At 38.9% G+C, this 23410-nt stretch overlaps 1 protein-coding gene across 1 annotated transcript; it reads right to left on the bottom strand.

The window, feature by feature from the left end:
* Window positions 1–1795: 1795 nt before the first annotated feature.
* Window positions 1796–23384, bottom strand: SEPTIN2 (septin 2). Its single transcript, XM_056499245.1, has 13 exons — window positions 23288–23384; window positions 21045–21077; window positions 19938–20058; window positions 16629–16715; window positions 15687–15810; window positions 11551–11685; window positions 11200–11317; window positions 9814–9915; window positions 9373–9518; window positions 8655–8738; window positions 6884–6941; window positions 4946–5058; window positions 1796–4401 (listed from the first exon to the last, which is right to left on the bottom strand). The coding sequence occupies exons 2-12, from the start codon at window positions 21051–21053 to the stop codon at window positions 4954–4956; spliced, it is 1089 nt and encodes a 362-aa protein (XP_056355220.1). The 5' UTR covers window positions 21054–21077; window positions 23288–23384; the 3' UTR covers window positions 1796–4401; window positions 4946–4953.
* Between the last annotated feature and the right edge of the window lie 26 nt (window positions 23385–23410).

Genomic DNA, 23410 nt, shown 5'->3' with positions numbered 1-23410 from the left:
GGCAATATTTGTGGAGCAGGAGGGTTGCCTGAAAACAAGGCACTTCTCTGCACTCATGCTGTCTGCTGAGATAGAAACAGCAAAGGGCTCAACTGACATTGAAGTCAATCCATGAATCCGAACTTAATTTCTTTCAGTCCTGGGAGGATTTCCTACTAAATGCCTTCTGAATACAGCTGGGATTGGTAGCATTTGTTAATGAAATGCCAAACATTCCCTTGCACTCACATCACAGGAGAGCTCTCTCCTCAGTGCCTTACTCTGAGGTCATGAGAGTGTGTATGAAGAGAGGTGTGACTAACTCATCCCCAGGTGTCACACAAATGGAAAGCCTGGGAGCAAGCAGAGCCAATTTCATCTCCAGCCCAGCCATCCTAATATTCCAAACCACCTGAAAAGGGCACATTATGGCTTCTGATTGATCTTTTTTCCTCATTCTTTGCTGAAGAGCCATGATGAGTGAACTTGAACTGCAGTTCTCAGAAAAGGGAATGTGGGCATACAAGCCACCATCATTCTAATGAGAACAAGTGGAACCTACAAAAATGCTGCCCTGAAAGAATGGATGAAATACAAGAAAAATGCTGGGAGCAGGATCCCAAATGGAAGGAGCAAAGAAAGGGAGAGTCTAAAGACAGCCATGGTACCTGCTCTGCTTTCCTTCTCCTCACCAGAGGGTGCTCTCTAGTGAGGAGCAGTGTCCTGTAAATAAAAGCCAGGGCCCAGCACACTGCAGTAAGTTGCTCCTGTCTGCAATTGCCACAGCATTCTCCTTGCAGATATTCTGCCACTTTAACAGGGTCCTGTACTTCTTTAGGGGTGACCTTCCAAACCACTGTAACATAGAATTTCCACAAAACTTGGACCATTTTCTCCCATGCTATGCATGTCTATTCACCCTTGGGGCAGATCTCTAACTGACCTCCCTAGAAATCTCTGTCCTGACTCTCAACATGATATGTAGCCCTCTGAGTAGACCCAGCAGATTTACCAATAAGAACATGTTTTCCTTAATATCCAAAGGGAATTCAAAACTCTCAAAAGCTGTTGTAACAGGCTTAAGGGAGGAAAAAAGGGTGAAAAGCTGGGGAAAATCATCCTCCCCTATTCTCCCTGGATAGCAACACTGAATACTTGTCAAGTGACCCTCATTGCCCTTGATGTTATCATGTAATAAACTGGCATCCCACAAAATAGCAACAAAGCAATCCTTATTGCTCTCTCTGCTCTGGAAAAAACTCCCTAGGAGGAGCATCTATGGCAATATGTGCAATTAGGCACTACACCCACGTGGACAGACCAAGCAATATTGTGACCCAATACAGAAAATGCTTGGATCAAACCTGTTTCCTACCTGCTCTGGGCACCTCTGGTGTTAATTCATCCCTTTTTCCCCCAAACAGAGGCTGAATTAAGGCTATCCTGGTTTAGGAATGGTATGCCCCACTTTAGTGCTCCCACTGAAACTCCAAACCAGGCTGCAATCACACTCTCTCTTCCTCTCCCTCTTTTCTGCACCAGGATGGAGAGGAGAACTGGAAGCACAAAATGTTATGCAATGAGACAAGAAAAGGAACAATAATAGCAACCATATTAAATATCAAAAAGAATACAAAAGAGAGAGGGCTTCATATGGAAAAAAGTTTACCATGGAGCCCAACCCACCCACTGCTACTCCAACCCTGCCCTTTCTGGCTGCTGCAAAAATTCACCCTGTCCTGGCTGGAACAGGACAATCAAACATATCACCACAAATTAATATTGAGTACAACAAAGAATCATAATAAACACAAAATAGCTTTTTAGCAATTTTTATTACAGTTTTGGCTAGTTGTAGTACATAGATTATAGAAGGTTTTTGTACCAAGTACAAGTAAATTTTGCTATCAACTATAAAGTTCTGCAAATTCAAAAGTATTTTTACTGCTAAAATAAAAACCGTCACAACACAGTAACAGAAAAAAACCCGTGGCCAGTTCAGCAAGCCACCAAACAGAATCCACCTTTTGTCCCCAAGCCTTTCTGCTACTCATATCTTTTTTTTTACCAGTAGCTTTTCTGAGAAAAGAAAAGAGAAAGATGCCTTAGCACAAAACCAATTCAAGACCATCCCAAGAAAAGTGAAGGGGAAATAGACCTTCAGAGACATCAGGCACACTATGAGCAATTGTTCCAAGGACTTGGGAAGAAGCAGCAATTAATCACCTGTCTTGAGTATTGCAGCTAAAATGGCTAGTGCCATAAACTTGGTTTTTCCCATTAAATACAAAATAACATACAAATATATTTCTCCTGCTGAATTTTTAGATCAATTATTTTTTTCTTAAGAATCACATGAAATACTTTATCTGATCAAATCTTTCAATAGACATGTTAATATTCCAAAGAATCACACATTGCCTGAAATAATTTCACAGATGGTGACCAAACAGCACTAAAGAAATGGACAATCTGCTCTTGTTCCCATGCTAAAAATACAGGAAAAAAAACCTATCAGCCCAATACACACAGCAAGAGTGACAAGTACAATCAGGACCCTGTGCAGACATTTTACATTTCACAGTTTTTCTTCAAGTACAGGCTCATGGCAATAGAAATAAATAAGGTGTTGTGGAGTGTTCTCTGACAGTGCTGCTACATTACTTTGGTCCTACAATTTCTTTTGAAAAAGCAGCTCAACAATTTAGAAACACATGTTTTTCCATCAAGTTTTATATGTAGAGATTTGACAAAATGGGATTTAACTCTTTTGTGCATTCAAAAAGATTCTCATGTTCACTTTTGTCAAGCTTAGGGAAGGTCAAATGAGTGGTGTCAAACTTTGATAGTCATACTTTTGAAAAGAGAGCTAGAGTTCCTCAGTAAAGGCTATGATGCAGGGTTTTACTTCACATTTTTAGAAAGATTAAAACAGAAGTTTCAGGCAGGTAAAAATTTCAGTTGATTAACAGGTTTATATTTAATCTAGTCACTGAAGTACCTCCGGAATGATACATTAGCTATTGAAATTCTATTATTTTTTTCAAAGAAACACTAACAAAATACTAAAAGTCACAGCTGCACCTGAGCTCCAAGAGCCAAAAGAAGTTGCAATTCTATCAATCTGTTTATTAGCTGCTCAGATAAGGATGTTTTGTGCTAGATCAGATGAAGAAATCTGATTGCTGACTTTATCAGGAGCAGCAGACAACCCAGGGTGTGTCACTGCTTGCCCTGTGAGCCACCACCTGGGCAGTTGTGTGCTACATTGATTATTTGCTGCAAACACAAATGCATGATCTGCAGCACAAGTCCAGCCCAGTTAAAAACAGTCTCCTTTGCCACCAGGATTAAGAAAGTTTCTAATTAGTGGCCTAATAAAAAAACCAGAGTCGCTCCTGAAGTAATACTGCTGACTCCATCCTGCAGCAAGAACTTAAAATACAGTTTGCATTGATCCTGTCAGGAACAGGTCACTTTTAAGAAAAGAAGTCTGCTAATATATATTTTTATTACATGTAAGAGTTTGCCATGCTCTAAAAATAGTATGAAAATACTTCTTAAGAATTATAGAATTTCTTATCCTTTTGATATAGGAAACACCCATGCATAGAAAACTACTCTTCAGAGTTTACCTTGTTCAACAAAATCAGTCTTATTCAAGTTTATTTGGCTACAATAATGCCAGAAAACAGCACAAGTGATTTGTGATGGCCAGCAAGAAACTATTTAAAATTAGCTGCAATAGAGTAAGAGATATTAGGAAAATAATAACCCTCAAGGTTAAATCTAAAAGAAATACTGATTGTCATGTAACATACAGTGTGCCTCTCACAGAGGCATTTCCTCTTCTTTCTTTTGCTAAGACACAAGACATGCTTGAATTTTCATTTGATGTTTTGCAGAGGCCAAGGAAATCCTCTGCTCTGAGCAGAAACAGAGCTGCTAGTCTCACACACACATGTAAACACTGCAATATTTATAAAATTAACCTTGCAGGGATGCAACCTTAGTGAGGTGACTGTTGCCTGGCACTGAACAAGGTATCACTGACAGCTCTTTATTTCTAAATGGAATACAAAGTTAAAAGCAGGGAGCTAACAAGGTATATTAAAAAAATATTATTATCTAATACTTATCAGACTAGAAAACTTTCAATGACTATTTTGTATCCCTAGTAGGAAATTTAAAATAACCTCAAGATAAGAAGGACTAAAGAAAACAAAAGTCAAATGTGTATAATATATAAAAAAAACAACTGACTACATGTTATGAAATACATCTCACAAGATGTTACCACAAAACAGTCCCACATTAAACTCTACAGCAAGCTCCAGACCACCTGGAAGCAAGAGGCATCCTTTCTGCCTCCACCACTGCAATCCAGCTCCAGGTCTCCTGTGAGTCAGGGAATAAAATCATCTGAAAACAAGGCAGGAAAATACCATTTCAGATCAAGTGATCTTCTCACATTGAGAAACCTGAAAGAACTTAAAATATTTTATAAGTCACAAGGAAACAATGATTTCATCATGAGATTAAGAAACCTGTTTAAACTATTTAAAAGACTTCTTCCATAATTCTTACCAGTATATATTATTGACTTTTTGGAAAATTTTCATAAAGATATATATATATATATATATATATATATATATATATATATATATATATATATATAGATATATAGATATATAGATATATAGATATATAGATATATAGATATAGATATAGATATAGATATAGATATAGATATAGATATAGATATACACACACACAACACACAATACTGTTTAGTTTGACTCCAAGCCATTTAACTTTGCAAACACCAGTTAATCCTTATAAACTAAAATTGATTGAAACCTATGGAAACCCATCTTATTAACATTTTCCCAAAACTTCTTAACACCAAGCACATTAGAGCACAGCTGAAGAAGTCCTTTAGGTGGCTATTTCAGCATCTTACCCAAGACTTTACACGTGGTGCCCATGAACTGCACTGCTGTCAGCTTCTCCACTTTGCATCTGCATCTGCATCTGTGCCTGCATTCTTGCAATCATCTCCTGCATGCGACGGAGCTGGAAAAGCAGCACAGAAGAATTCTGTAGCCTAATCTCACCCCAGAACATAATTCTTCACTGTCACCACTCTAATACTTGTTTTTATTAAAGAAGGATCACATATCTGCATTTTCTTTATCTGACAGGTACTGATCTCAGGTTGTGGCATCTTCTTTTATTGCTCCTCATCACTGAAGAGGCTGGCATTTACTGCCTGAAATAAAGAGGCTTTATTATTGTACTGTGGGATGGGATTTTTAAGCATCCCTAAATGGAAGCCTCTGACGTTAAATATATAAAAACAAGCATTTACACTTACTAAAGTTTATCAGAAAGAAAAGCAGCCAGGTTATGTCCCTCCAAACTACTCCTGTATCTGTCATCAAAAATAAAATTGTGAGGATTATTCCCCAGCTCCCTTGCTGGGGATGACTAGGTGGAAGCAAGTATTAAAGGCAAACCATCCAGTGAGACTTAAGCAAAATTAAACTTTGTCAAAGCTCATTTAAACATATTAAACATTTAAGCACAAGAAAAGTATGTCAATCACCTACAAAGATTAATTGAATCCTGCTGAACATACATTACTTAAATCCTTTTATTGCACTCAACTCTGACAGGTGGCAAGTCAACCTCACTATGGAAATAATTTTCGGTGTCTTTGTGCACTTACACTGTAAGCTCAAATGAAACTGTTAAGCTTAACAATAAAGTTAAACCTGTAGAATGTTTACACTATACTTGTTTTTCATATTGCTTGCAAAAACAACCCTTTTCATTTTCCCTTGGTTACATCTCACTAAGATGACCAGTTGAAGTCTGAGTATCTGCTTGTGCTGGGATAAATTAAGGAGTTTATGTAACTCAGCCCTCTCTCCAGTACCAGCTCTTAGGAAGTGCATGGAAGAGCCTCACAGCTAGGTGTCCACTCCAAGTACTCAAAATCTACACAGTGCTCAAAATCTAGAATCTGCCCCTTTGGAGCTTGCCAAACCAAAAAATTCCACATTTGCATTTAGCAAGCATGTTCACGGAGAAAGCAAACTCTCCCATCTCAGCATTTTTGAGCTCAGCTGCTCAAAAATACCTTGCTATGTGCAAATTCCATGCTAATGAATACCACAATTTACAGACTGTTAGAAGTATCTTTTTCAATTGAAATCAGCCATCTATTAATCCATTAACCATGACCTCTTGCTTGTGTAGAAGATTCCCATTCATCCTGCCATCTATGATCATGTTAGTCCCTCTCCTTTCTGTCATCTACTTCTCAGCAAGGCTATCAATCTCATCTACCCTAGCACAGGACCTGCTTCAGGTCCCCACTTCAGCCTTTCTGTCCACGTTTTGCTTCTCATTGCAGTTTTTCTAGTCTTGCCTATCTATAACCTCTGTAGGTTAGAGGAACAAGAAAAGCAGCATTAGAGCTACACATTATGAATCCGTCATAGTGGCAGAATGAGAATTTCTGTAACACTTCTTATTTCCCTCTTTTGCTGCAGAGCTGACCTGACTTTGTCCCAGTCTGCAATTGTTAACTGTAGAACTCTTACTCCCATGAGGATGGTTCTCCTTGCCCATATGGTGTGTGTTACATCCATTGCTGATCACTACAGTGGAATCATGTTTTACCAGATTACACTGGTTCCATCAAAATCCCAATCCTGAGTCTCTTCTCACCTCTCCTCAACCTGTTTTCTTAGTGAACCCTAAATAACTTTATATTGCCATATAACTGGTTTTCCTTTATGAATTACCAAGATCATATAAATATGTGTTCTGAAGTAGCAGAAAAATAACAAAAATTCTCCCATTACAAGAATAAAAAGTTCTGTCATCTTACTTCCGCTTCCTTCTCAAGCAGAATCTGGTCTTTATTTACTTCTTCATCTTCTACTTTCCTAAAATAATATTAATATTGTTAGAAACATAAAATCATTAAGGTTGGAAAAATATTCTAAGAGTGCTGAGCCCAAGCATTAACCCAGCATTTTGTTCACCACTAAACCATGTCCCCCAGTGACACATCCACAAGCAGTTTGAAGACTCCCAAGGATGCCAGCTCCACCACTGCCCTTGGGCAGCCTGTGCAGGGCACAAACACCCTTTCTGTGAGGAAATTTCTCCTAATATTCAATCCAAACCTCCCTGGTGCAACTTGAGGCCATTTCCTGATATTGCATCACTTGGTACTTCGGAGAACCAACTGCCTCCCAGCTGGCTTTATTCAAGATTTCCTACCACTTTGCTAATAGCTTTCTCCTACTCCATGTCACAACAGGGAAGATCTACTAATGGATCTAATCAAGCAAGTGCCTTCAAATAAGCAAAGCAAACAAATTGGTGTTTGTTAAAAAGTTAACAGAGAAATACATTGTAAAAAAATCTGCCCTGCCCCAAAACCTCTGAGATCATTAGCGAGCACAGCCAACAAACACCTACTGTCAAGCACTCCTGGTAGCAGAAGTTAAGCTTGAAATAAATTCAGATGAAATCTACCCTCACTTACAGTAACCTAACTACATTCTAGTACCATTTCAGAAATATGGAAGCAAAGGTATATGGGCCACTTAACTAGCAAAGATACAAAAGCATGTCTTAGTTCCACTCACCCAACTTAACAGCAACTTGAAATACTCAAAAAATTGGATGACCTTAGGTCACATTACTTCTAAGGCCTTTGTACAACACCATTTGGTTGGATGAGAGGTGCCAGAACTTGGGACATTTGGGGACTTTTACCTTGAATTTCAGAAAGCAGGATTTAAAGTCAGGGGAGAAGAGCATTTTATCATTTATCTGTAGGCCAATGCTACAGACAGGAAATTGTAAAACTGTAAAAGTAAAACTCCTTTTACTGCAAACTGACCAGACATGTGACAAAATCTCTGTCAACAGCAGGATGGGGAAACTTTTGCAAAATGCCCCAAAACCCCCAGAATGTGCAATTCGGAGCCCCCCCAGTGGCCTTAAGAAGAGATGCAGCTGAAACACCTCAACCAGGAAACACACAGTTTCCCACAACTCACCAATTCAACTTTACAGACCTTGCTATTGTACTTAAAAATTGGGTGTTTTGCCCAGTTCTCTTTCTAGGAAAGCTGTGCCCTACCCAACTCAGCTCCAAACAGGGCTAACAGCCATTACCCAGTGACTGCTACTATTTATGCATGTCATAGTTAATAAAGTATTACAAATCATGTCTTTTTAAAGGCCAAATCCTAATATTCCAGTTGTTAATTCTGAAAAAAAATCCCAAACTCTTTTTAAGATATCAGCTCTGATCTAATTTGCAGATTTTTTAAGACAACACTTATCACAGACATCTGTCCTACTTAGTATCTTCAATATTCCAAACCAACTGGGTCTAAGCCTCAGACCAAAGCACAGATCTATTCCCACAACTCCCTAACTCCACAACTGTCACTTCAGATTTACCAAATATTTTTTATACACTCTTCATAAGCTGGTCAACAGAACCTGATGTTGACTGGAGTTACAGAACTGCCCTTGGTCTAAGCAAATCTTAGCAATGCAATGGTAGGTGAGACACAGAGAGAGAAAAATACAAATTCAGAAGATGAAGAAGCAGCATGTAACCATGAGATGACAACCTGCTGCCTCGTTTGAGCCTCTCAGAGCGGAAGTTCTCATAGTGAAGATCCTGGGTCACTTCCTGAAGGTCCTGCATATGGGTGCTGCAGGAAGAAAAGGAATTAAAAGATAAAACATCCTTGTGTGACATCAGTTTGCTTAAGCAGCTCTGGCATTCAGCACTGTCTTGGATCAATGTACTCAGCATGCACACCCACTTAGCATGCTAATTTAAAAGTTAATTTCAGTTAAATTGGTGCAATAAAGAACACAGAGGGATCTCCCCAGCCCAGAGACTGCCCTGACAGAAGCTAGGCGAGGCCTTTGGTGAATCTGAGCAGGCAAAACAGAGTAGCAAAGGCCAGGAGAAAAAACAACCAGTGGACTTTTCAAGCCTGCTTCCTTGCAAGTGTATCTACTTGTAGACACGTTGTAATAAGCACAACATGTTTTATGTTCCATAGGATCTGAGTAGCAATACAACACTACATTCCACAAAAGAATCAGACAAATCATTATTTTCACCAAGTAATTCATATTGGAGAGAACCTATGGATCCTGTGTGATCCAACCCCTGACTAGGCCTAGCTCAGCTAGGTCAGGGCTGCTCATGGCCTTCCCCACACAAATTCTGAATGTGTCCTGGGATTTCACAACTGCTGCACACCCCAGTGCAGTGCTTGAATATCTTGATGATTGTTGTCTAAACTACTATTTAATTGGAATTTTCTAACTTACATTAACATGGTCCTCAGCTTCAGGAAGTCATTATGCTCTGGATTCTCCACTTCAACTACACCCCATGGGTAGAGCCGACCTCTGACTTTTTTACCTTTTGCTTCAATGAGTTGATTGGACCCCACTACACAAAATGGAATGCTGGCCTGAAAGCCAAAAGTGCAGAAGTTACTTATAATGAACCAGGACAAACAACTCCAAGAACAACTCTTGTTCTGCTTAGCACTGCACATTATGGCAGTAAGTTCATAATTCTTTTAAATTAAAGGTGTAAAATAAATCAAAGTAACTGCTGCCACCATCTTCCAAGCTAGAGAAGCCTGGGCAGAGACAGAGTGACTCACTCCAGATTGCATTGCACATCTTGCTCTAAAGCCATCTGAGCAGTCTGGAAAAATACAATATATTATCTACTTATATAACCTATTAAAGCAGTCATACCTTCAGGAGTCTGGTCTGCTCTTTAAAATCTTCATCTTCATCTGATTCAGCATCAGGCAGGTGATAAATCTTGATGCCATGCTCTTCTATTTCATCCAGAATCTGAGATTTGCAATAAAAGAAATCGATATAATGTACATGCAGAATCAGTACTTCTAAATCTTATCATAAAATTACTTAATACACAGTCTCTTAAGAAATCTGGATTTATCTTACTGATCCAAATTGCTCAACAAGGATTTGGTTTTAAATACCAGATTTCTTCATGATATTCAACAACTACTTGCCACAGACTTTCAGACAAACAACAGTGTTTACCAAAACACTGTCCTTGGTGGAATCTGTATTTTGCTAAATCTTTGCAATTTTTGGTAATAAAAGTATTGACTCAGAAGTCATACTTGCTTTCTACAGCTTAACCTCCTTGCTCCTACCTCTGAACTACTACTTGGGGTGGGAGTGTTTGAAAAACTGATATATAGACACAACAAACACTTTTTTCTTCTTGACTGCCAGTAATGGTATCTGCAGTAGGAATCCATTTGCCATAGACCCCAAATTTTGCTCTAACAAAGAAAAATCTTTATTTCTCCAGAATTCTAGCACTCTAAATATACCTGCTAGAGTATACTATATATAAAGCATCTATTTTTATTCCAGATTGGGTAAAACAGCTATAACGATTTTCAGAATAACTGACAAAAGTCATAAAGTTTCCAATGCAAGAGCTAAGACTGGAGCATGCCTTTGACAAGTTAATTCTAACAATTCTTTCTAAACTTCATAGCTGTTATTAGCTCATGATGTTTTCTTGAATCCCACCTCCTCTCAGCAAATATAGCATCAAGTCCTGCATGACTGAATGTGTTCAGAGGTCTTGCCTCTGGAAGACAGGGCTGGAATGCTTTAGAAGGAGTGACACAGGGGAAGAAAAACAACCTCAAAATCAGAAACATCTCTGAAAATCCCATTTTTTAACCATCAGAATTCTGATTGGGTAAAAAAAACCCAAAAAACATACATATGCACACTCTATATGTAGATACTATCTCTGCTTTGGGACTGATGAAGCAGATACCAGAGCAATTGCCATCAGCAAATGTATTTAAATATTTTTCCAAAGTTTCACAATTCACTTATAATCTAATTGTAGATGCAGCCAGACTGCTATTTTGCAAACAACATTCTAAGGACAATTTCTCAGTTAAACACATAATAAAATTTACAAGATATCAAACTACATATTAAGTGATGCTACACTGTGCATGAGATTATTTTTCCCCTCAGCTAGGACAGACTAAGTTTAATGAGAATGCCCCTCTCTTCAGCCACTGTACTGCTACAACCAAAGCACAACACATTTCTGCAAGCCAGAAAAACACTCACCCTTTTCTTTAGTCTCTCTCTCTCTTTCAGAGAAAGTGTATCAGCTTTTGCAATCACTGGTACAATGTTAACTTTGTTGTGTATGGCCTTCATAAACTCAACATCCAGAGGCTTAAGGCTAAAATTAAAAAAAAAAAAAATTAAAAAAAAAAATTATTTATCTTTACTCTAAATTAGCAATTTATTTTCACTTCAACATAAAAAATTGTCTCTTTACACAGAAAGAACAATTAATGTCAGCAGTTGCTTAAGTAATGGCAATCTGATTCTGAAAATTTAAGTCAACAGGCACAAAACAAGTCTCTAAAACAAAAAAAAAAAAAAAAAAAAAAAAGACAGAGAAACACCTACCCATGACCAAATGGTGAAATGAAATAGAAACAGCAATGAACTCGATTATCTATGATATGCCTTCTGTTCAATCCACTCTCATCATGCAGGTATCGCTCAAACTGCTCATCAATGTAAGAGATTATGGTCTTAAAACTGCAAAACAAACATGGATTTGAGGAATCACTAAATGGTCCACAATTTTAGGGCTCTCAAAGGTAATATTAAACTTCTAAGATACCCTTTGATACACCAATCTTGTGATTAATTAAAATTCATTTACTGATTCTATAAAACAGGGAAAATAGAAGAGCACATATCTTAAAATTTTAATTGAATTCTAGAATAACAAGCTACTATGCATATTTTACATATATATATATGTGTGTGTGTGTATATATATAAAAATACGCATAGTAGCTTGTTATATATATAAAGATAAAACCTGAGTTCTACAACAAATTTCCCTTGAGTTTGTGTTTATATCTTAATTAACATTAACCACACATTTTCAAGACATGTTAAGGTTCTTGTTCCAAACTGATTTTAAATCATAAATGATTTGGAAGAGACTATTAAAGATCACCTATTTCCAAAGATCACCTATTTCCAAGCTACTGTCATGGGTATCTTCCACTAGACCAGCGTGCTCTAAGTGTCATCCAGCCTGGCCTTGAACACTTCCAGGGATGGGGCAGCCACAGCTTCTCTGGGCCTTTGCCAGGGGCCTCAACACCATCACTGCAAAAAAGCCTCTTCTACATCCAACCTAAATCTACTCTCAGTTTCAAACCTTTGCCCCTTGCTCTACTACTACAGGCCCTGGTATTAAGTCTCCTTCCATGTTTCCTGAGAGCCCCTTTGATATAGTTTAAGGCCTCAGTAAGGTCTCCCTAGAGTCTTCTCTTTTTCAGATGGAACCCCAACTCTCCCAGTCTCTCTTTACTGTTGCTCTAGCCCATTTTCTTTGCACCTGCTCCAATAGATCCACATCTGTCATGTGCTAGAGCCCCAGAGCTGGATGCAGGTCTCACAGGAGTGGGGCAGAACTCCCTCCCTCAACCTGCTGGCCACACTGCTTTTGATGCAGCCCAAGGATACTAATGGCTTTCAGGGACTACCTGCTCATATCTAACTTTTTTGTCCACTGGTGTCCTGGTTCTGGCCCAGATCAACAGAAGGGGGCAACTCCAGAGAGAAGCAACTTATTGCAGTGTGCTGAGCCTTGGCTTTTATTTACTAGACACTACTCCTGACTAGAGAGCATCCTTAGGCGAGGAGGAGGAAAGCAGAGCAACAGGCACCATGGCCATTCCAACTGCAGCTGAACCACTGTCACAACCTGTGCCACAAACAGCTGCCCCTACACAGAAGAAATCCAAGACCAAATCAGTTTGCTTAGTGAAGGATGAAGAGGAAGCAGGGCCCTCACAGCAGGAGGAAGAGGCAGGGCCAGAGATAATCACCCAATAGCTATCTCTGGTGAGCTGCAAGATATGTGAAAATATTTCAGCTGCCATTTGGGGGAGACCCTTGCAACCTGGCTGCTCTGATACCAGGATATTGTGGGCCACCATATGTAACCAAGCCAAGCAACTGGGATCCCTGTCCTGGGATGTGGACATTGACAAGAGGATTGGGAAGAGAACAGAAACACGCAGCTCTGCTGGCAACTTCTGTCAAGCCTGAGGGAAAGGTATTCTCTCAAGGATGATCAAATGGAGTGACCAGACAGATGGAAGACCATGGAGAAAAGTATCCAGTACCTGAGAGAACTGTGCTGGAGGCAATCTATAGAGGTCCAAATAACCATCAGTGCCCTGTAGACCCAGATGAGGTCCACTGTACACAACCCATGTGGCAGAAGTCTGTACAGAGCACACCACTGTTGTACGCCAACTCATTGGCATTGTCATCAATGAAAGGAGAGCAAACAGTGCTTCAGGTGACACAACTCTGGCAACATGAATATAATTTTTTTTCTTCCTTACCAATCTGCACCTCAGCTGTGGGAAGACCCTCTAACATGGAGAACAGAGTTGAAAAACTGGAGCAAACTAAAGAGGAAATGTTCCATACTCCACCAGTACAGGCCAGTCTCTGCTATTGGGAGCAAACACCCCCATCCTCAAGAGACAGGATATACACCACGAGGTAACCTGTGGTTTTACCTGCATGATCACAGAAAAGACAAGAGGAAGTAGGATAGAAAACCAACCACTGCCTCAGCAGCATGGGTGCAGGAGTTGAGAGGAAGTACAACTACCACAGGAAATTCTTCAAGCATAAACACAGCTCCAGTTTCCAGTGGGCATGTTCTCAGACAAAACAGAAGGGCTGATGTTACTTCTGAAGTGCAAGGCTTCAGAACATCTGCAGTACATTGATGACATCATTGTCATACACAGCAGAGGAAGTTTTTGAGCAAGGGGAGAAGATAATCTAGATCTTCCTGTTGGCTGGTTTTGCCATAAAACAAAGGCCAAGGGACGTGCCCAGGAAATTCACTTTTTAGGAGTAAAATGGCAAAAAAGGCAACGTCAGACTCCAGTGGATGTGGTCAACAAAACAGCAGCTCTGTCCTCAGCAAACAGCAGGAATGAAGCTCAGGTTTTCCCAGGTGATGTGGGTTTTTGTAAGGTGAATATTCCAGAGTACAATCAGATTGTAAGGTCTCTCTATCATGTAATGCAGAAAAAGAATGATTTCAAGTGGAGTCCTGAACAACAGCAAGCTTTTGAACAAATGAAACATGAGATTATTCATGCAGTAGCCCTTGGGCTTGCCAGGACAGGACATGTGGTCTTGAACTTGAATTTCACTTTATTGGAAATTTAATTTCCAAAATTATGGGGAAAGCCAGAGATTACCTTGAGGTTCAGGGGTTTGAGAGAGATGGGCAAAGGGATTACCATTGAAAACTGATTGCTATTGACCTCAAGATTCCTTCCCAGTATTTACTATAATGTAAATTTGTAAAAAAAACCCAAAACAACAAAACAACCAACCAAACAAAATCTAAGATGATGAAAAGCACTTAAAAATTAGCCACAGAATCTGAGAATGCTCAAGTGAATGTGGACAAGATCTAGGGGTGGATTTTTGGATTGAAGAGTAGATTATTTACTTTCTCAGAGTATTATTGAGAGTCAAGGTTACTGTTCACTTAAAATTCTTTCAAGCAAAATGGAAGTTAACAAAGAAAAATAAAAGTGCAGCAAAATTTATTTCGAGTTGTGTCGAAGTTATAGATGCCTCATGTATCAGAATTAATTCATATCACTGAAATGAAGCTTCCTCAAAATCCGAAAACATAAAAGCCCACCTCAAATTCAGCATTTCACGGACACACCACACTTTCACCCTTCAGGACAGGTAAATTGTCTTAGGTTGCAATACAGGATGTGACCAAAAGTATGTATTCTATCACCATCTGTTAAAACCCAGTGAGGCAGTGACCCTTATCTCCATGGGAGATATTCTCTGCTAATGAGCCATCTGTTAAAACAAGGTAGGGCAGTCATCTTTATCTTTTCCACAATCCATCCTTCCTCCAGGGATATATCTCCTGTTAATGGCCATTGAGTCCCACTGCATGACTGATAAAATTACATCATCCCATTGGGAGATGCTCCACCCAGGGGGAAGAGCCAAACATTTCCTATATAGATAAAATCTGAGCTTTGGAACACCAAAACAGCTTTTTTCCACTGGATTCTAGAGGAAAATTGGACCTTTCCACATCATCACTGGACCTTCAGAGGAAAACTGCACCTTCTCCAGGAGCACTGCTCCAGCTGAACCACATCTGCCACTGCAGGAGGATGCAGCCACCATTGAATGGGACTGTACCAACACCCTGACTGACTGATGGGGTGTCAGGTTGTATTCTGACTGTCAGTGTTTTGGGTTTGTTCTTTGTAATACTGTATATCTATTTTAATTTTCCTAGTAAAGAATTGTTATTCCTATTTCCCACATCTTTGACTGAGAGCCCCTTAATTTCAAAATTATAATAATTTGGAGGGAGGGGAATTACATCCTCCATTTCAAAGAGAGGCTGCTGCCTTTCTTAGCAGACACCTGTCTTTCAAACCAGGACAGAAATCTTTGTGAGTCTGCACAGGCAGACCAAGAGGGATTCTCTGTGCACGTACCAGTCTCGACAATTGATGGCATCCCCGTATCCCGGCGTATCCACAACCGTCAGCCGCAGTTTCACACCCCTCTCTTCAATTTCAACTGTTGAGGCTTCGATCTGCACAGTGCGTTCAATCTTATCTGAAAGACAACAAACTCCATCTTCCACAATCCAGCTTGTAAGACAATGTCATTCTGAGATAAGCTCATTGACAGCATAAATATTATTCTATCGATTACATTCTAAGGCCTGATAACAAAAAGGCTCAGTACATAAATTCTTCAGATGTTATTAGAGGACTGTATGAGATTTCATACTTTTCTTAAAAATAATACAGAAATTAAGACAAAAACCATAAGTAATTGGAGAACAATATAAAATTATATGCAACGGATTTTTTTCCTAAGGCTGGAAGTTATAAGTAATCATAAAACCATTGAAGCAAGTAATTCAACAGGTAGCAAAAAGAGAAAAATTGCATCTTTTATTTTATTACAATATTCTCTTTTACTGCATATCTTGATTAACAGAATAAAAACAGGACACGGAAATAAAGAACAGGAAGTGAAGTTCTCATTCACTAAATATCAATCCAAAGCAAATGAATTAAGGTGCAAGCAGGTATAAATAATTAATATGTTTACAATTGCAACAGATTAAAAACTAAATAAATTCCCTGATTGTTTTAGTTGATTATTTATTGTACTGTGACACAATGACTGTTTTTAAGCAAAAGAAGGGATCAAATTTCTATATGCTAATATGAATACACCCAAGCACTAAATAACAAAGACTTGATAGACATTCTGGGTGCAGAGGAAAATGGTTTTATCAAACAGCTCTAGTGTCAGGAAATACATTAAAAACTATTGCAGCTAGAAATCACTGCTGGCTGTTAACAAAATTCAAAGATAAAAACATTCAACTTCCAAAAACCATTGAGCAAAGATGTATTTACCAGCAGCTCCTGGGATTATCCTTTCTGGGTAGAGATCTGTCAGGAAGAGGCTGTTTATTAATGTAGATTTTCCTAATCCAGATTCACCTGTAATTCAGTATAAAGATACATTCAACATATTTACATAAATAATTTCAAGAGTATCTGACAGTATTATCTGACTATACATTTTTTTCATATTGCTTTCAAATTCAAAATTTACAACTTTACAACTGATTTTGGACTAGCCAAGTTTGCACAAAAAGGCTGAAAAATAATTTTTACATCTTGTCTTTGTAATGCACTTTCCCAGAATTTTCACGGATGATTTGTAATTAATGCTGCCAGTCAAGTGGAGTTGTGACCCATTCAGATTTTACATTTCCCATTTCATGTCTCCTGATTTTTTAAGACAAGCTTTTCTGTTATCACTCCAGAAATATCATACCCAGTGAGAAGCTATATCCTGTCAAGGCTTTAACATCAATTTAAACAATGAAAAATGCATTGCTGAACCTCTGTACAGCCAGGCATCATGAAGTGGGATTTATTTCTGTTTTTTATGCCAATATGGCAAGCAAGAATTCAAAGCAAGAGTCATATGGCCACTGAGAAATTTTTTTATACTGATGAATTTGAGGATTAGCAAATTTCACCATAAATATATTTTTCTTCTAGAGACACTGACGGCCATGAGGAAAATACAGAGGTCAACTAATGAGCTAAAGCTCAAGATTTTAATCAGAACAAATGTTCACAGCATAAAAAAAACCAGCAACTTCAAATGTTGAGTACTTGAGTTCACTGAAGAGATCTTTTTCTAGAACTTTAGTTTTATTTCAGGTGTTGATAGGATTAAATTTAAAAATTAGATGTTAAAAATGATGGGCCACAGAATCTCTGAGTAACACAGACTATTCTGCAATATGAATCTGACAAAAACATCAGAAAAAAGGATAGAAATTGTTTTAAAATGAAGATTTGAGTAGGAGCCGCCAGTTTTAAATAGAATGTATTTTTTATATTGTTATAGAATGCAGCTTTCAGGATCAGATTGTACCAGTGCAGCTTTCACCAGTGAAGGCGACATGTACCCAGAGAAACTCAACAGTCACATGGAAACATCTCAGCCAAAGCAAAAAGTATGATTTCATCCAATGCCACATTCCAGTTTCAGTATGGGTAAATATTACTCATAAACCAAATCAGTTTTCATAGTTACTGTCAATGATTACATTGGCTACAGTAGTTTAGTGACTCTTAGGTGAAATAATTATTTAGATGAAGTCATAGCTTAATAATGAGAATGAACATAAAAATAAATACAAGTGTCTGGGATTTCTTTGGGAGAAACACAGCCAAGCAGCCAAATTTTTATAAACTCCAGCTCATACTTTCAGATACCACAGCAAACAAGAGCAAGAAAAGAAAATAACCAAAAGCTGTGTGAAAAAGCAAAATCATTGATTAGGATTCTGTCAGCATAGGCATCTTTAAAGTATTATCCTGCTCAGAAATGAAGAAGGATGGCAACTTAATGAAGAATGATAGTTCAAAAGAGGCACTGTGACACAGCCCACCAGAGAACATGCTTAAACTCCATGCATATTTGAAGAGAAAGAATTCACATTCCAAACTGTTGAAATAATCAACAATTTAAAGCACAGTTTATTTTATCTTACATCAGCTGCCTCCCTCTGCGAGTGTATCTTAAAATACCACTCCAAATTTTCAATGAAATTATTTGTTTCCAAATCCTCTTCCTGTAGTTTTCCCTTTAGTATTATTTATTTATTTATTTATTTTTTATTATTTATCTCTTAAACTACTGGAAGGCAACAACTGTAAATTTTTGCTGCAACATGGGTGGATTAATTGCCTTTCTGTTACTCTTACAACATGTAATTTCCCCTCTACTTCTATTTTAAAAGAGGCTAGAAACAACTGTTGGTCTGTATAACTTTACATTGCTTTCTTTCAAAACTGTTTCTGTGGCACTATTTGCAATTAGAATTCAAAGAGATCTGGAAGTTAAGTTTAGCTGCAGTAGAGAAAGCACATCTTTTCTTTCTCAAACACTTTTAGGATCACTGAACAGTAAATTCTGAAGAATTACAGCAGACAGCAGGATTTGAAGCAGCTACTTATAGTTTGGTTTTACTCTTAGATTTTATGAGATATCCTTTATGATATCATCCAAATCAAATCAAAGATCAGTAAAAAAACTATGATAAAATTCTAGGAAGACAATGATAAGGGCAAACTCTGTCCAACACTGAAGAAGAAAATACAGAAGTAGGACAAAAGCAGTGCTAGGGTTGTCATTTGGGAAAACTAATGAAAGGTTTGAGGATAGACTCTCCCTGTAACTACTGAAATCCAAAACAATTAAGAAGTTAAACACCTCCTATCTCACTATCTCACCTCTCCTGCACATTCCCACTGTGATCACTTAGGCAAATCTAGCACACAAATGGGATTTATTTCCTGTGGTGCCAGGTAATGAAAAGCCTAATTCTATTAGGGTACTTTTTGTGAAAGCCTATTTAAAAGCAAGAATTACAGTGTTCAAACACCAAAACTCACAAATTATGGCTCACAAACAGAGAGACACAGAAGACACCCAAGCCTGATTTGGGAAATGATTTCATTTTCAAGAATAGCAACTGATTTCTCAAAGGATCAAGGTATTTCTGCAGACATCAGATTTTTCTTTCTATTCCAGATGCCAACACAGACTCCCAAGGAATTATCCAATAGAGTAACACTTCAGATTACAACTGCCAACATACAATCATGATCAAAGTAAAAAGTAACAGCTCACATCAAAACCAACTGGTCCAATTCTCAGTTTTTCTCACTCTTTTATAAGAGTATTTGTAAGGGTTGAAAAGACTAGGGTTCAGATTCTTTTGAACTAAAGAAGCATAAACAACATTTTAAATAGAATGGTCTCCTTAATACTAGTCTCTTAATCAAAACACACAAGTGAACTAAGATTGTATTCAAATGCAAAACCAGTTTTAAATTACATTTTAAATGCAGTGCTGTAATCCTGTGAGACAGGGGAGAAGGAAGGAAGGAATGATTGCTGGAGTGCACAGTATAATTTCTTCACACACAAAGTTATTAATGTATTCAATCATGGCTTGTAATGTGGTAAACAACTGCTGCAAAAATCAATAAGATATAAAAGAAAGCTAAATGCAAGAGTACAGGAAAGTTATTGATGCAAGGTGAAGTCTTAGAATAGTGCAAGTATTTGTTTTAGTTTCAAATCCCCTGTGAGCAAATACTAATTGTGAGAAAAACTATAAAATGCTTCCTTACCAACCACCATAAGAGTAAATTCAAACCCCTTTTTCACAGATTTTCGGTGAACCTGATTGGGAAGGTTTGCAAATCCAACATAGCCTGGAGTTTCTGGGTTGGTAAATTGAGCAGGCTGTTGCTAAAAGTCAAATAAAAAAATAAAAAAGACAATAATAAGCAACCACTCAAGATTTACTAGTTTGTATAACTGCTTTCCCCACTTATCTCAAAAGTTTTGAAGCTACATGACAGAGAGGAAACTACTCAGAAGTTCCTGCTACTCAACAGTTTCATAAAGAAGTACAGAACAACTACATTGACCTAAAGCTTAAAAAACAAAACTTCACTTGTTCAGCTATTCAGCCAAGATCATCCTGAGTAAAACAGAAACAAAATCCCAAATAATTATCAAAGTATGACAAAGTCTGAATTGTGGGCACGAATCACTTTTTTGAACAGTCTTCACACACAGTTAAAATAAAATAGATTTCTATGGACTTGAATAAAAAGATGAACATTTCTGATCTATTTTTAGCACATGCAAAGAATACAGCAGAGAAATCTTTACATCTTTAGTTCCCTCTTCAAATACATTATTCAAGCACCCTTTATCATTCATTTCACTCAAAATGCCAACATGGAAATTTTACTCATTATATCAAATGCTGGGGTCCAAGAACTAGATGAATCCCAGCACAACAATAATATTTTAGGTTACAATATCTTAAATTAAGGATTTCATTGGAAAAACAGTCTGTTCTATTGTTAAAGAAAGAAATTAAATCTAAACACCATTTTCTGAAACGATGCCTGCTCAAAACAAAATGGCAGAAATGAAGTTTCAATCAAGATGCACCAGGGAATTTTTATACAACTCTTACCAAAATTAAATCCTCCCAAGAGTATTAGTTAACTGTAGAGATTCATACTTGCATAAAACTCCTTCAATCTATGTTTTACATCCCTCATCTTTCAATACTATGTCTCTTATAGACAGTAAATTTAGAACACCCTTCAGCATCAAACAGATATAAGTTGCACAACTTGTCATTGAAGATAAATATTTAAAAACAAAAAAATATTGTTTCATATTATTACATTGGAAGACAGAAATGTTATTCATACCTTGGACATTTTTAGGGAAGGACAGGAAAAAATCTGAAAAAAAAAAAAAATGTTTTTCAGCTTATTAAAAATTGTATGAGGAAAAAACTCACCCACAAACCAGTGTAATATCTGCTGTTGCACACTAAATTGAAGAAGGAGCATCCCTGACTGGATGCCAGATTCTGAAACAGTGTCAACATCTTCACAAAGGACAAGTATTTAACTCTTCTGTACTAACAAGGGGCAGAATTTTTAGCTACTGTTGCTCCTATAAACAGACAACAAATTAGAGCAACCTGAATGTGGGGTGCTGAAGGCACCAGATGTGTGACAAACCATTCTGAAGCCCTGAAAGCCCACATCCTTTCCAGAAGCTAACCAAACCAAACACCTTGCTAAAAGACACCTTGCTCTTTAGGGGAAAGTTTCTTCAAAGCAAAAAAAAAAAAAAACAAAAAAACCCTAACTCATGTATTACTTTTCTTTTCAAGCCTCTTTCTCCTCAACATTTCCATCCATGTTCAAGTGTTTTGTAAAGAGCTAACAGCTTCAAAATGAAACTTTTTCTCTTCCTCTTTTATCTAGATGTTTGAAAACTCAGTCATTCTACCTTCTGTTTACCAATATACGATTTCCATATGGGAAATATACAACAGGCACAAAAAAAAACAAACTTAAAGATTTATCTATGCAAAAAAGCCTCTTAACAAAGACTCACCAACCACTAACTTGCATGATTTCAAGAGATTGTGTGATTTACTGTGGCAGCATAAAAATGTCAGCATATGCTGTATCTGCAATTCCCCTTTCAGTTCCTCCCCTGGCTCACTCTTACCACAAGGTTATCTGTTCCCTCTCCCAAAGCCCACAGTCACCTCTTACCCAGCTCACTCACACTTTAATTCCACGGATTTGAAATTATCCCTACCTGATTCTTTCCATCTTCCAAGAGATCTTATCAGCAAATTCAGCTTCGTGTGAAATTACACCAAACTGCTTCAGTTTGCAGCACCCTTCAGTCTGTCCCTCCCAGCAAAGAGACATCTTGGAATCAAAAGAAACTGCCCCGTGTTAGACAGCAGAAGCCCAACTTTTTGTGTCAGGCACAAGGTAAAGTTGTTTCAATGTGGGGATGATTTTCTTTTCAAACCTACTAGGTGTATATTTGCACAATTTTAACTTCATTTGGGTTTGATGGGAGTTACAGGCTGAAGAGGTCAAACATTGAAGCAATTTGGTGTCCTTTCTCATGAAGCCAAATTTGCTGAGAAAAATCTGGCACCCTGGTTACTGACACAAAATGAAAACTGGAAAACATGGTTCTCAAGTGAAATTGCAAGATAAAAATAAAATCTAGTATCTGCAACATCTGTATGTCTGTCCATGTCTATGACCTCTGATGTATTCAGCTAGTGAAGAACTTATCCGTGAGCCTTTTATCATGTAAGATTGCTCTGACAGCAACTCTTCCTTCCAAGAGTGCTTCCTCCACAGTCATTGATTCCTGCTTAAGCATTCTCCATGAGAGGTTTTCAATGCCAAACAAAACTAGATCCTGCTGGAACACAGAGGAACATTCTTTTAATTTGTGAGACTTGTCTGTCACCCAACTATTCCTCAGAGGCAGGCTAAGAACAGGGGAAAGTTTCTCACAGCTACCGAGAAACGAAGCAGCGAGCAGAGTTATGCAGACGGCTACAGCTACATTATATTTTAACACACGGACCGAGAACAGAAATCTTTCACGGATGATCTTCCCCACAGCGATCCCGTCAGGTCTGAGCGCTCCCACACGGGCAGGAGGCCCCGAGCCCAGGGCATCGCATGGGTTGCTAAGGGTTCGGCTGCCTCGAGGCATCCCAGATTTTCCTCGGGAGCTGTCGGTCATGTTCCTCACCCTCTAGTTTCAACAGGGCAGCTGGAGTTTTCTACGTGAGTGTGTTCAGAAGCCTTACACGCTGTGGGAGGGCCCCCGCCCGGGGGTCCCATGGCGGCCCACACGAGCATCCGGTCCCGCGCTGGGCGGGCGGCAGGGCGCTCACTGCCCGGCAGCGCCCATCGCCCCGCTCCCTCCTCACCGGCATCACCCAAACCTCAACCGAGCCCCTCAGCTCCGGGGGGGCTGCGCGGCTGAAAGGGACAGACCCTTCCCCAGCGCTCCTGCCCGCCGCCTCCCCTCATCCGCGGTGCCTTTGCCGGCGGGCACGGGGAGCCCGCACTCCCTCAGGGCAGGGCCGGGCCGGGCAGGGCCCCCCGCTCACCTCAGCGCCGCTCGGTTCGCGCCTCCCTCAGCCGCCAGCTCCGGGCTCCGCTCCCGCGCGCGCACGGCCGGGGGAGGGGGCGGAGCCGCCCCGCCCCAAGCCCCGCCCCCGGGCGGCGCGGGA

Source organism: Oenanthe melanoleuca, chromosome 9 (genome assembly GCF_029582105.1).
Source record: "Oenanthe melanoleuca isolate GR-GAL-2019-014 chromosome 9, OMel1.0, whole genome shotgun sequence".
Classification (NCBI taxonomy): domain Eukaryota; kingdom Metazoa; phylum Chordata; class Aves; order Passeriformes; family Muscicapidae; genus Oenanthe; species Oenanthe melanoleuca.
Note: the sequence above shows the minus strand (reverse complement) of the source record. Positions and strands in the feature narration are given on the sequence as shown.

Excerpts from the sequence above, each read along its gene's own strand:
- SEPTIN2 (XM_056499245.1), bottom strand. Across the intron at positions 11,318-11,550 it reads ATTTCACCATTTGGTCATGG|CCTTAAGCCTCTGGATGTTG; the intron begins GTAGGTGTTTCT and ends TTTTAATTTTAG. Across the intron at positions 8,739-9,372 it reads AAGCTGAGGACCATGTTAAT|CACCCATATGCAGGACCTTC; the intron begins GTAAGTTAGAAA and ends TTCTTCCTGCAG.